At 40.8% G+C, this 14,917-nt stretch overlaps 1 protein-coding gene across 1 annotated transcript in view; it reads right to left on the reverse strand.

Annotated features, from left to right (window-relative positions):
• The window catches only part of LOC149089685 (uncharacterized), an 82,397-nt gene that overhangs the window by 15,267 nt on the left and 52,213 nt on the right, over nt 1-14,917 (reverse strand). The window contains exons 12-13 of the mRNA XM_089236865.1: nt 12,953-13,141; nt 488-8,860 (exon numbers count right to left, since the gene is read on the reverse strand). Coding sequence (XP_089092991.1) covers nt 488-8,860; nt 12,953-13,141 — 8,562 coding nt within the window. The remainder of the gene's footprint in view (nt 1-487; nt 8,861-12,952; nt 13,142-14,917) is intronic.

Raw genomic sequence — 14,917 nt, forward strand, 5'->3', positions numbered from 1 at the left:
AACCTAAAATAACCGATTTAAAAAAATCACAAGATCCAAACGAAGAAATTCCAGGTTTTAACAAAATATGTTCAGCATACGAGTATTAAATTGCTTCAAGTGGCAGCCTTAATGTCCTAGCCTATTCCACTGTTTCCCAAAGTGGGCAATATCGCCCCCGGTGGGCGATGGAATAGCCCAAGGGGACGATAGAAGCTGCGACTATAACACATAGGTGATGAGAGAAAAAATTTTCTAAAGAAAGGGGGCGATGGAACAAAAAGTTTGTGAATTATCAACAATGGTTTATTCCTATACTTGTTTACATCTAGCGAATAGGTGCGTGAAATGAATAAATTACATTTTTATAGCAATAATTAATATTTTATAGTGACGAAAAATATTCGATTAAAATTCAATTAATCGATTAAAAATGTTTGATTAACCAGTTAAAAATTTTAATCGATTTCCAGCTCTAATTATTATAATTTGAATTTTGTAATTTTACCTTTCTGCGTAGTTGTACGATGTGTAGTGGTTTCTGGTCGCGGTGTGGTCGTTGTCGTCGTCGTTGTTGTTGTAAATGTTGGTGATGACGGTTGTGCGTCCGTCTCGGTGCTGCGGACGAACCAAGTTGTATGCTGGAAAGTCGTTAAGTTTCCGGTGGTAGTTTGAGCGTCGGTGATAGATTCTCGTGGACTAGTTGTCAAATCTTGTGTAGGCTTTTCTTCGGTCACCGCTGTCGTTTTTAGGGTTGTGGTTACGGTGTGTGGTGTTGTTGGACGAGTAGTTGTGTGAATTTTCTCTTCGGTAGATTGCGCATCTGTGGTAGCAGAGGTCGTTTGTTTCTCTGTAGAAGTAAGAGAGTCTGTTGAGGAAGATTCACCAGTTTCTTGTTCGGTCGCATCAGTTTCGGTTTCAGTCGGCGATGTCACTCTAGCAAGAGTGATGAGGTCTTTAGTACCAGTCGTGACTTCTTCCGTTGTTCCAATATCTGATTCGGTTTCCGATTGCGTTTCTTGAGATGGCGAAGTAGGCAGTGATGTTGTCTTTTTGTCTTCAGCAGTAGAAGTTGTTGGTATGTTTGTTGTGGGATTGGTCTGTTCCCTTTCATCGGTTGCCGTCTCTGTCGTATCTTCTTCGGCTGAAGCTGTTTCTTGAATTGATTCAGTGATATCCTTTTCAATGGATTCCGACGATGTCGGAGAGAATGTGGTCACGTCTTCCGTTTCGCTTTCTGTGGCGCTAGTTGAACTACGATAATCGGAAACGGTCTCTTCTTCATCTACAGCTGGTGGGACAATGGTGCTGGTTTCTTCTGGGATACTCGTTTCAGTTGCTTTCACAGTTTTCTGAGTCAGGTTTTCTGCGCTGTCAGTGGTACTGGATCTGGCACCATCAGTGGATACTGAAGTAGTAACTTCAGAAATTTTAGTAACGGTTGAGGTACTGGAAACATATTCGGTGGTAGTTTGTTCAGGTAGTTTCTCTGTTTCTGATTGTTGCTCTGGTGACGCTCGGGTGGTGAAATCGAATTTTATTATATCGCTTTCGGTGTGTGTCGCTTGATCACTTTCCGGGGAAGATGTATCATCCTCTCCGACTGTGGATTCACTTTGAGAAACTTCTCTGTCAGTAGTCGTATCACGTGTCGTGATTAGATCCTCAGCAGTAGGTTCATCAGTTTTACTCACGACACTCGATGTCTCAGCTGTCGTAGTCTGTTGTCTAGTGCTGGTTTGAGTTTCAGGCTGCTCAGGCTGTCGTGGGCTCGTTTCCAAAATAGAACCAATAGATGTGGGTTCGCTGATTTCGTCAGATTCAGTAGACTTGACCGTTGAAATTTCACCAAAAGTTGTTGGTGGTTCCGATTTGTCAGTCTTTGTCGTAGATTTTTCACTTACAATTTCTGTTGTTCGGCCCGTGGTTGCTTCAGTTTTTTGAGTGAGTTTCTCCGGTTCGGGAGATGATGTGCTACTCTGTGATCCACTGGTTGTTGTGTCTTCTTCTTGTTCAGTAACCGTTGTTTTTGTTACTTCGTCGGGTTCGGTAGCCCTCTGCGATGGCTCGAATTGTTCTGTTGTTTGGATTTCTTGTGGCTTCAACGAAGAACTAGGTGTAATTGATTCGGCGGTATCTTCGGAAGTTTCATCTCTATCATCAACGGTTGTAATTCGATTTCGGGAGGCAATGCTGGGTTTAGCGCCCGTGAAAGTTTCTGTGATTATTTTCGGTTCACTTTCAGTGGTCGTTTTCTGTTCTTCTTTAGTACTTGCACTTTCGCTTGATGTCTGGCTTACTTGTGGAGTGGTAGGTGAATCCTCGGTAGACGATGAAATACTTGTAGTTATGACCTTTTCTGTCGCTGAATCACTGGTCGTAGTAGTTCTCGATGGTTCAGACGTAAAAGAACTCGATGTCGTGATATCTCCAACAGAAGCAGTCGTTGCTTCGTCCGTTTGAAGTTTCTGTGTCGTTAGTCTTACGATTGTTGTGGATTGGCTTTCTACGGCTAAAGTTTCGGGTGACGTTTTTTCGGATGTTTTCTGTTCAGTTTGAGAAGAGGAAGTTGTGGTTACTATTGTCGTGGATGTCGATACTGGTCCGATAGGTGATTCGGGTGCCTGAGAAAGTTCTGTTTTGGATGTGGTTGTAGTCGCTTCGTCATCTTCTGGCGTCGTGATTTTCTGAGTCGCTTCGTGTTCGCCTTCTGTCTTAGAGGTAGTCGATTTTTCCGTCGGGGAGAATTCGGTGGCACTTGTGCTTTCGGCACTCAGTGTCGAATCCTGCTGGCCTACGGGCTCTTTGGTCTCATCTTCTGTGATCTGAGACTCTGTTGGGCTCTCCGATTCCGTTTGTATTGCTAACGTAGCTATTTCGCTTTTCGGGGTTTTTCCAGTTGTTGCAGCAGTTTCATATTCACTTGATGTACTGGGAACGGGTGTTGATTGTGTGCGATCAGTGGTACTGTGTAATAACGTTGTCACATCTTGATCTGGTTGAGCTGAAGAGCTCGACTTATCCTCTACTTCAGGACTCAAATAAGGCTGGTCCGTTATTTTGGGCGTTTGTGAGGATTCAGGTATGGTCTCTAAAGATGATGTCTCTTCTGATTCCGTCGAAGAGGAAGTAGACGTATCTGTTTCTTGTGGTGAAGTTTCAATAGCCGATTTCGTCTGTGATACAGTTTCTTCAGTCATTTCAGCTGCGGTTGTTGCTGCAGAACCTGCAGTTGATTGTGCATACTGCGTTGTCGTATCGTCTGTTTTTGTAGGTACTTCATCAACTAATGTCTTAGTAGTAGATGCACTTTCGGTGGTTCGGAATGCAGCAGTAGTGCTAGTGCTATGAGTCAGTTTTTCGATACTTGGTGTAGTTGTTTCGTCTATTTGTGATGATTTTGAAGTGTCCTCAAAGGTGGATCCTGTAGTTACAGACGTACTTTCCGAAGCGGTAGTAGAATCAGAATCAGCGGTTTCTGATGAATAAGATACTTTCACCTCAGTTGTCCATAGAGAAGTCGTAGTAATTACCTCGGTCTGTGTCACTGGTGTACCTTCAGTATGGGAATTTGAGACTCCAGGAGTTGATTCATCAGATGTCGTTGTTAGGGGTTTGTCGTACGGTGAGTCACTCTGAATTTCTTCAGGGATGGTAGTTTCTTCAAGAGGTCCACGCGTTTTCTGGTGTTCTGTCGTGGAGGTGTCATCCTCAACGGTACTCGAAGTATCATAGTGGTCGTCCTCTTCCGAAGTCTTTTTGCCGATTATCGAAGGTTCACGTCGAGTCGTTGTTCTGGCACTAGAATAGTCGTCGGCATCTTCTATCGTCGTGAAAGCATCGGGTATAGCAGACGAAGGTGACGTAGTCGTCCTTTCGGAAATTTCAGTTGATGGTGTATCGCCATGTATTGTTGTTTGACTTGGAGTCATTGACTCGATAGAACTTTCACTTGCTGTTGATTCCTCTTGAGACGCAGACGTTGTCGTTAATTTTGATGTTGATTCGTCACTTGTGACAATTGAGAGCTTATCGCTGGTGACTTCTGGGGATTCTGAGGAATCAGTTTCCTGTTCTGCTATAGTCGTACTGAATGAGGTGGTCTGCTCGCTGGTTTTCGTCGTGATAACTGTGTGGGCTCCTGTCGTATGCGATGTTGGGGTTTCTGAGAAACTTAACTCCGTTTTCTGTTCTACTTGCGTCGTACTCACAGAAGTTGTTTGTTCGAGGGTTTGGTCACTGACTTTAGATGTATCTGGGGTAGTTTCGGTTATTTTATGTGAAGGGGTCTCGGTTGTCTTTTCTGCCGGAGTTTCTGTTGTTTTAAGGTCATAGGTTTCTGAGACGCTAGGTTTTGTTCCTTCATCTGTTGCGCTGGTAAGAGTTGCCTGCTCACTTGTTTGTACAGTCGTTTCTTGTACGATATCTGATGCTGTTTCTGTGGTTTTATCTGAAGGAGCGTCACTGGTTTTATGGTCAATAGTGTCCGGGGAGAAAGTTTTGGTTTCTTGATCATCTTGCGTTGTAATCAGAAGCGATGACTGAGTACTGGTTTTTTCAGTGGTTTTTGACACGGTGTCTGTTGTTTTCTCTACGGGAACCTCAGTTTTGTCTCCCAAGGTCTCTGTTGTCTGATCTGTGGAGAACACGGTTGTTTTATCTTCCACGAGTCTCGTTGTTGATGCTGAGGTATCTGTTGTTGTCGTTTTATCTGATGATGATTCTGTTGTTTTTTCTGATGATGATTTTGTTGTTTTGTCTGATGCTGATTCTGTTGTTTTTTCTGATGATGATTTTGTTGTTTTGTCTGATGCTGATTCTGTTGTTTTGTCTGATGATGATTCTGTTGTTTCATCTGTTTCTGTTGCTTTTTCTGATGATTCTGTTGCTTTTTCTGATGATTCTGTTGTTTTGTCTGATGATTCTGTTGTTTTGTCTGATGATTCTGTTGTTTTGTCTGATGATTCTGTTGTTTTGTCTGATGATGATTCTGTTGTTTCATCTGCTTCTGTTGCTTTTTCTGAAGATTCTGTTGTTTTGTCTGATGATTCTGTTGTTTTGTCTGATGATTCTGTTGTTTTGTCTGATGATTCAGTTGTTTTGTCTGATGATTCTGTTGTTTTATCTGTTTCTGTTGCTTTTTCTGATGATTCTGTTGCTTTTTCTGATGATTCTGTTGTTTTGTCTGATGATTCTGTTGTTTTATCTGTTTCTGTTGCTTTTTCTGATGATTCTGTTGTTTTGTCTGATGATTCTGTTGTTTTGTCTGATGATTCTGTTGTTTTGTCTGATGATTCTGTTGTTTTGTCTGATGATTCTGTTGTTTTGTCTGATGATGATTCTGTTGTTTCATCTGCTTCTGTTGCTTTTTCTGAAGATTCTGTTGTTTTGTCTGATGATTCTGTTGTTTTGTCTGATGATGATTCTGTTGTTTCATCTGCTTCTGTTGCTTTTTCTGAAGATTCTGTTGTTTTGTCTGATGATTCTGTTGTTTTGTCTGATGATGATTCTGTTGTTTTGTCTGATGATTCTGTTGTTTTGTCTGATGATGATTCTGTTGTTTCATCTGCTTCTGTTGCTTTTTCTGAAGATTCTGTTGTTTTGTCTGATGATTCTGTTGTTTTGTCTGATGATTCTGTTGTTTTGTCTGATGATTCTGTTGTTTTGTCTGATGATTCTGTTGTTTCATCTGCTTCTGTTGCTTTTTCTGAAGATTCTGTTGTTTTGTCTGATGATTCTGTTGTTTTGTCTGATGATTCTGTTGTTTCATCTGCTTCTGTTGCTTTTTCTGAAGATTCTGTTGTTTTGTCTGATGATTCTGTTGTTTTGTCTGATGATTCTGTTGTTTTGTCTGAGGACAATTCTCTTGTTTTGTCTGATGATTCTGTTGTTTTATGTGTTACTGTTGCTTTTTCTGAGGACAATTCTGTTGTTTCGTCTGATGATTCTGTTGTTTTGTCTGATGATTCTGTTGTTTTGTCTGATGGTTCTGTTGTTTCGTCTGATGATTCTGTTGTTTTGTCTGATGATTCTGTTGTTTTGTCTGATGGTTCTGTTGTTTCGTCTGATGATTCTGTTGTTTTATCTGTTACTGTTGCTTTTTCTGAGGACAATTCTGTTGTTTTGCCTGTTTCAGTTGTTTTGTCTGATGAAAATTCAATTGTTTTATCTGATAATGATTCAGTTGTTTTATCTGATGATGATTCAGCTGTTTTATCTGATGATGATTCAGTTGTTTCATTTGATGAGTGCTCTGTTGGTTTGACCGATGCTGTTGTTTTATCTAAGTCTGTTGCTTTATCTGATGGCGACTCTGTTGTTTTTTCAGATTCAGTTGTTTTTTCAAATTCAGTTGTTTTTTCAGATTCAGTTGTTTTTTCAGATTCAGTTGTTCTTTCAAATTCAGTTGTTTTATCTGAATCAGTTGTTATATCTAATTCAGTTTTGTCTGATGATGATTCAGTTGTTTTTTCTGATTCAGTTGTTTTATCTGAATCAGTTGTTTTATCTGAATCAGTTGTTTTATCTGAATCAGTTGTTTTATCTGAATCAGTTGTTTTATCTGAATCAGTTGTTTTATCTAATTCAGTTTTGTCTAATGTCGATTCAGTTGTTTTATCTGATGACGACTCTGTTGGTTTATCTGATGACGACTCTGTTGGCTTATCTGATAACGACTCTGTTGTTTTATTTGATTCAGTTGTTTTATCCGATGATGATTCAGTTGTTTTATCCGATGATGATTCAGTTGTTTTATCCGATGATGATTCAGTTGTTTTATCCGATGATGATTCAGTTGTTTTATCCGATGATGATTCAGTTGTTTTATCCGATGATGATTCAGTTGTTTTATCCGATGATGATTCAGTTGTTTTATCTAAGTCTGTTGCTTTATCTGATACTGTTGTTTTATCTAAGTCTGTTGCTTTATCTGATGACAATTCTGTTGTTATATCTGATAACGACTCTGTTTTATCTGATAAAGACTGTGTTGTTTTATCTGATGACGACTCTGTTGTTTTATCTGATGACGACTCAGTTTTTGTTTTATCTGATGACGACTCTGTTGTTTTATCTGATGACGACTCTGTTGTTTTATCTGATGACGACTCTGTTGTTTTATCTGATGACGACTCTGTTGTTTTATCTGATGACGACTCAGTTTTATCTGATGACGGCTCTGTTATATCTGATGACGACTCTGTTTTATCTGAAGATTCAGTTGTTTTATCTGAAGATTCAGTTGTTTTATCTGGTGACGATTCAGTTGTTTTATCTGGTGACGATTCAGTTGTTTTATCTGGTGACGATTCAGTTGTTTTATCTGGTGACGATTCAGTTGTTTTATCTGGTGACGATTCAGTTGTTTTATTTGACGATTCAGTTGTTTTATCTGGTGACGATTCAGTTGTTTTATCTGGTGACGATTCAGTTGTTTTATCTGGTGACGATTCAGTTGTTTTATCTGGTGACGATTCAGTTGTTTTATCCAATGGTAATTCTGTTGTTTTTTCTGATGATGGTTCTGTTGTTTTTTCTGATGATGGTTCTGTTGTTTTTTCTGATGATGGTTCTGTTGTTTTTTCTGATGATGGTTCTGTTGTTTTTTCTGATGATGGTTCTGTTGTTTTTTCTGATGATGGTTCTGTTGTTTTTTCTGATGATGGTTCTGTCGTTTTATCCGATCGGAATTCTGTTATTTTGTCCGACGGTGATTCAGTTGTTTTACCTGATGCTTTATCTGATTTCGTTGTCGTATCTGATTCTGTCGTTTTGTCTGATAACGATTCTGTTGGTTTATCCGATGAAGAGTCTGTTATTTCAACTAATGGTGAAACTGTTGTTTTATAAAAAGTTTTTTCAGACGCAGTTACAGTTTCAGGACCAACTTCCGTGATGCCGCGAATAGTCGTTTGCGCACTAGTATGCCCCGTTGTTTTTTGTGAAATATCAGTAACTGTTTCTGAAGTTTCTGAGAAATCAGGTTCAGTCTGCTGTTCTGTTGGCATTATGCTGACTGACGTGGTTTGCTCACTAGGTTCAGGTCTTTTTTTTGCTATGATACCTTGAGGAGATGCGGAGAAGCTAGTCTCAGTGCCTTGCTCTGTATGGGTTGTGCTGGCTGATGTTGTCTGCTCCCTTGTTTCTGTTGCCAGAGTCTGCGCGCCTGTTGCACTTTTCTCGTCGTGTTTTTCATCTTCAGTCGCAGAAGTAGCTTCACTTGAAATGGGGAAGTGAGTTGTTTCTGTGGTAAAGCTAGAAAGTTTTACTGTAGAAGCAGAAGCAGTACCACTCTGTTCAGTTGTCAGGTCTTGAGAATCAAACGTGCTAGCACTTATTGTAGTCTTCTCAGAAATCGAAGTTGTAGCAGTCGTTGTTGAGAGTTTTATTTCCGTTGCACTCGAATCACTTGCTTGAGTGGAGGGCGTTCGTGGTTCGATTGTAGTGTCGGATGAAGTCGTCGTCGGTCGTTCAGACGAACCTGTGTCACTGATTTCGGTTGCCGTCACTTTCGTCGTGAGATCAAACTTGGACGTCGTTTGATTTTCGTCTTCTTCCGTGGGACTCGTATCGGAAATAGTTTGGATTTCAACATCTTTTTCGGGAACTGTTTGTTGTTTTTCAGTAATGGCTTCTGTTGAGTGTTCAACATCAGGCGCAATTGATGACGTAACGAAATAGGGTATTTCAGATTTGGCAGTCGTATCAACACTTGATTTGGTAGAAACAGCACTATCTTCAAAAGAGGTTATCGTTGTTACATCACTAGTAATACGGTCTGTTACTTCGGTGGTTTTCTCGTCCTGCGTCGAATATTTTGGTGTGGTAGGCGCATCTGTTGGTGTTATAGGAACACGGACCGTCGTACCGTCTGTTCGTTCTGTAATAACAACAATGAAAAAAAATTAAGAAAAAAATTTTCACGCGAATTAACTAATCAAGAGAAAATTATTAATATTCATTAGTATTATTTGGATTTCATTGAATTTTGGTTTTAATGGAGTAATGACCAATTAGGTCAAGCTGCGCAGAAACAAAATTACATAGCCATTTTTTTCTATGTCAAAAGATGATTAGATGTAAAATAATTAGCTTTTGGTATTCATAAAGAACCCGATGCTTTGATCAATTACGGGTGGTGAAATGTTGAGAGGTTGACAGGACTTGTATTGCCACAGAGACATGTGACAGGACGCATTAGATTCTATTCAGAAACAGATCAAATATTACTGTGATGCTTAAGTGTTTATTTCATAGGAAAGAAGGTAAAAACTGCTGTTTCAAGCGACTTCAAGCACTTATTCAACATTAATTAGACCATACTTGATATTGGTAGAGATGAAGGACCCGAAACTGACCACATGACCCCCACTCTGTTCCCATAGGGGATATAATCTGCTTACCGAGAGGGTTTGGGCCATTACATTTCACTCATAGCTAGAGAAACTGGTGGCAGATGGCAGCACAACACATAACAATCATTACACAGAAACAAACTTCACGTCAGGTTTCACTACACGTTCACGCACATTCCCTTATGTACCAATTCGTTAGAGGTTCCGCAGAGGAATATGGACGAGGTGCATGTATGGTTTAGTAGTAGTAGAGGGTTTGGGCCATGGTGGAAGAGCGATGCAACGTCCGGAGCACTAAGCACCGAGAGACCACCAGCGTGCAAAAAGGTGAGGTTACATGGGTAGGTGCATACGCACGTCGCCAGCAGGCCTCGAAGGTGGGGGGCTTATATATAAGAGATATATAAAACATATATATACAAACATATAAACACACATATATAATATCTACGAGAAAGGTGATATACGAGAAAGGTGACATTGTCCATTGACAACAACGGGAATCAAGGAACTTTGTTGTTCGTCAGAAGCAGCGCACAAAGACAATAACTTTAAAATATGAGATGAAGAACCGGCCAATTTTCGTTGTGAATTTCGGAACCTTTTGAACACTATAGTTTAGAGCAGTGATTCCCAACGTGGGCGTTAACGCCCCCTTGGGGGCGATGGAAAGTGCCAGGGGGCGGTAGAAGCTACGGGTATAACATAGGATCCTATAGGTTAGATTGCGTTGGGGGGCGATGGGAGAAAAAAAATTCGGAACAATGGGATGGGACAAAAAAGGTTGTGGAAACTATGGTTTAGAGTAAAGGTTTGAAAGCAGTGAGGACATCACTTGCAACCCCCCTCCCCCCAGTGAACCAAGTGGATAAAGAACCTCCGAACGGGAAGGGGGGGAAGCGAATCACCGAGGAGTGTGTATATTGAAAGAGAGGAGGTGAATGTTCACCTCCGCAATTCGCCTGTGCCAGTTGTTGTGCAACTTTTTCACCGAATGGGGGGGGGGGGGGCGAAACATCACTCTGTATTCGCTTATGCCCCCTCCCTCCGTGATAACTCAATCTGTCTGCGTGGTAGCTGATTTTTCCTTGTGATGGCATCATTATATAATGTAAATATTAAATATAAAACTCCCAATGTGTGAAAACCCTGCGACCTAGTTGTTAAAATTCGTGTGACCGCTGTAGTTACGAACACGGGGTGCTTGACATCTTTCAAAATGTCACGTTGTTATCTCTGTGCACGCGTAGTTTTCCTGTGTTACCAACTCCTTCTTCCAAGCGAAAAAGATTCTTATTGCTCCGTTATGAGTGGACCTATAGAATCCCATACAGAGGGATTCACGAATTGTTTGTCCATAAGACTATCTCTGCAACCGTTGACTTTAGAGAAGTATATTTTCAACTGCAAAAAGTTTTCAAATGGCATGCGGTTTCTTAAAATGTAGTAATTTATTTAAGGTTTCTTATACATAGATATTATCTTTTTATACAGTGCCTGTGTGTGGTATAAGTCTGAATTAGAAGGTTGTTGTCCTGTCTCTCCTGGGGCCAACAACAAAGATTTCCACGTTTCTAAGTGCAATATGCGCTGAGATGTTTGAATTAAAAATCGGAGAAAAGTTGGGAAAGAACAGCATAAACTACCGCGCGTGGTCCAGCACCTGGCCATGGCGGAGGGTTCACCGGAGCCAACAAACCAACGAGGGAAAACGTGGTTCAGGACCTGGTGCCCGGCCACAGAGAACAACAAAGGGCTAAATAGAGCTACAAAGACATCATAAGAGCTCATCGATATAAATTTGTATGATAGAATTATTTAAATGTGTATAAACTTTTTTTTTAATAATGTGTCATGTACTGTATTTTATAATGAAGCACCCGACACCGCCCAGCCCCTCTCATCCGGGGCAATGGCTAAAATTCACAATGGTCGATAGAGCCTGTGCGCGGTGCACGGAACGAAAATAAATGAAATGAGCATAAACTAACGGACAACGTTTCTTTCCCTCGTTTATGCTGTTCTTTCCCAATTTTTCTGTGATTTTTTAATTCAGTGAACATTACACTTAGAAACGTGGACTTTTCTTTGTTGGCCTCAGAAAACATGGGACTAGAAGAACTTTCTAACTCATCTGTTTAACACAAAGTTAAATAGAAAGTTAATTTCTTTATTTTTTTTGTGTGTGTACGACCCCTTAAATAAATTACTACATTTTAAGAAACCGCATGTCGTTTGAAAAGTTTTCGTAACTGAAAATATGCTCCTAAAGTGTCAACGGTTGCAGAGATAGTCCAATGTATAAACAATTGGAATCACCCTGTATTGTTTCCGAAGCTGTTACCTACTTTCCCTGCTGAAAAACAAGGTGACTTACGTGGCCCCAAGGGAAGGGGGGGGGGGGAAGATATAAGCAAAAAAGAAAAAAAATTGGGTAAGCTGTGTCATAGACACTGCTACTAAACCAGACACGCACCTCGTCCATATTCCTCTGCGAGACTTTTAATGAATTGGTACATCTTGGAATGTGTGTGTGCGTGTGTGTGTGTGTGCGTGAAGTGAACCTTCCGTGAAGTTTGTTTCTGTGTAATGTTTGTTATATGCGTAGGGCTGCCATCTGCCATAAATTTTTCATGTTAGACACTAGTCTTTTCTTTGAAACCGAGCGCAACTCAGACTCTGCCACGAAGCTGGGCTGGAAGAGATCTCGGCAACGTGATAAGTCCGGTGGCAGAGCCCCTGGCGTTCATTCATTCATGTCTGCAATCCCTGTATGCAGACGACTGAAATTGGGAAAGATTGGTATCCTTTTTGAATGTTCTGTGTTATCGCCTTCTGGCTGGAAGGGCTGCATGAGATAATTCTGGTGCTCCATCATTTGGATCAATACTTAGTTTTTTCTTTCCTGCTGTGCATTAAACCAGTGTTGTCACTAATATGTATGCTATTGCTGATGTATGTATTATGCATTATTTTGTAATGAGCTATGCTCAAACAATTAAAATTAATTGATTGATTGATTAATTGATATTCCTTCTCCTAACCTCTAACAAATTGGTACGAAGGAGATTTTTCCCATAGGAAAGCATGGGAAGCTAAGATCGTGCACAAATCCCGTTAGAAATAAAGACATTGCATTTTGAAGGTGGGGGGAGGGTTAGTGATTTCTGCTGTGCCGCTTAAAGGGTTAGTAGTCTGGTTCTTGCCGACAAAAAGTAATGAGAAAAAAAGATGGAAACGAGAGGCGTGACCAATATACTTAAGATGCCTTCCTTATGTACAAAGAGTTTTGGTGACGCGTCCCAGTGATGACATGATGAATATATTTAAGACACCGTTAACCGATCGCTACCACCTTCAAAGAAGACGAGTACCATCTTCAGGGCGATTAAGGTCGCGCGTTTCGAGGAAAACGTCAGTGATGATTACACAGCTTTGAACTTTCCTCAACCGCTAATAGATGTCGATCGTATAATTGATTGGAATAGCGGTTTTGGTTGGAAGAAAAACAAAATAAAAACAACAAAAAACCACAGACTATATGATGTCACTCATTACATGAAGCTAATAATAGTTTTTTGCATTTTTTCGCATGATGCTCGCGGTCGTGAACTTACCGCAGATGGCTTCTTCCGAACAGCATTTTGTGCTGTCTTCTTGAGGAACTGCTTGGCATCCTGGTGACAAAGGCTTGCAGATGATCGGAGAGCAAATTATCTCAGTCACTGCACAGAAGCAATGCTCGCAAGGATTGGCTCCGATCACAATGTCTCCGTCATTGTAAGGGACATTTTCAAACATGCATCCTGAAGAGATAGGTTTAGAAAATCAGTTTGGCAACGGTTGCGAATTATCAAGACTACTAATTACAGTACCACGAATCCTTAAACCTAATATATACAATCGAATCCCGTTTTAACGAATACCGATACAGCGGAAATCTCGTTTTAACGAACACTTTTCTAATCCCCCGGATAAGCTTACATAGGAACAATGCATAAACCTGGAATTCCTTTATAACGAAATTTCATTACAGCGAAGTGTGATTTTTCCGGTCTCGTTATAACGGGATCCGACTGTATGCCTAATAAACATTCTTCTGAAAAAACCGTTAGGGGGTGTGAGGCAGGTGTGATCCCACCGGGCCCCGTATTTGGGGAAGAGGGTGTGCGCATTTACGGTGGCAATAATTTCTTGCATAAATTCGAAATTTCCATTATACCTGGAATTGGTTTTTTTAAAATAAATTCCAGAATTTTCACCAATTCTGAAATTATTTCTTTTATTTCATTTTCTGAACTTCGATTTCCCTCTCTTGCAGAAGAAAAAAACCGGGCTAAGGGGATCTAGCTATTATTTTTGCGCCAGGCCCCGCGTCTGGTAATGGTGACCCTGATGTAGCCCGAACGTATTAATGCTTGTTTCGTGTAATACTCGTGCTGCTATCTGGAATTCTATATTTCGAAGTGAAAATGGAAAATGTCTGAATGTTCGTGTTAAGTAAGCATCGCGTGTTGAAGGTCTGCCTGCTCCCGGTGGACTTTTCAAATGGGAGATTGGCTCGCATTCATACCTATAACTTCAAGACTTTTTCAATCTTTCAAACCAAGAGCAACTCCGGTCTATCGCCATAGGCAATTTACTAACGAATGCGTTGTGACGGAAGTGTGCATGTCACAATTTGAGGTCGTATCTAGTTACGTGAATTTTTTTTAGTGTGTGCAATTTATGTTTTTCAAACTATGGGGTCGTTCAAGTATTACGTCAGCAATTTTTTAGCCATTTTTGACCGCCCCCTCTCCCCACCTGGTCAACAAAATTTCGTCAGCTCTTGCCCCTACCTCGTAACGCACATTGGGATCAGAAACGAGCACTGGGGGAGGGGGCACGAGCCCCCTTATTCTCCCCTAGATGATCGAAAATTCATATTTATGCAAAAATATTAAAAAAATTAAAATAAAGTGCCTTTATATGTTATTCTAAGAAATTTCTGTTAACTTCAATGCTATTTGAAGGCTAAAAACTCAACATTTCTCTTCAAGAAATTCATTGCGACCCACCCACTAAGCCATATATGCTGAACTCATGACGCGAGGGCCGCGTGGCCCTCGGGGGGGGGGGGTATTTGATGTGGCGAGCCACCATAAACCTAATTTTGTAAAAATCAAGATTTAAGCAGCACATTTTTGAAAGATCGCTTAAGTGACCCCGTGGCACAATTCCATGGCATTTAAGCTGCTCTTGGGTCATTTTCAGATCACTCAGTTAGGCCCGTGGCACATTCACAAATCACTTAATTGACCCGCTGAACGGTTCCCGAGTATTTGAGTGGTCCGTGTCACATTTAGAGATCCCTTATGGCACAGTTTTAGAGCACTTGAGTGGCTCGCAGCGAGTGCTACATCACTCAAGTTACACGCGGCACCTTTCCAGATTACTGAAGTGATCCGTGGCATCCTTACATTTGAGTGACGCGCGGCACATTCTTAGAGCAATTTAGTGGCCTGCAAAACATTCCTACAGCACTTAAGCGGCCTGCTATACATTCCTAGAGCACTTGAGTGGCCCGCAACACACGAAGG

The sequence above is a fragment of the Pholcus phalangioides genome, unplaced genomic scaffold (assembly GCF_987345545.1).
Source record: "Pholcus phalangioides strain wild (caught in Gottingen) unplaced genomic scaffold, Ppha-v1.0 ptg000001l_1, whole genome shotgun sequence".
Classification (NCBI taxonomy): Eukaryota; Metazoa; Arthropoda; class Arachnida; order Araneae; family Pholcidae; genus Pholcus; species Pholcus phalangioides.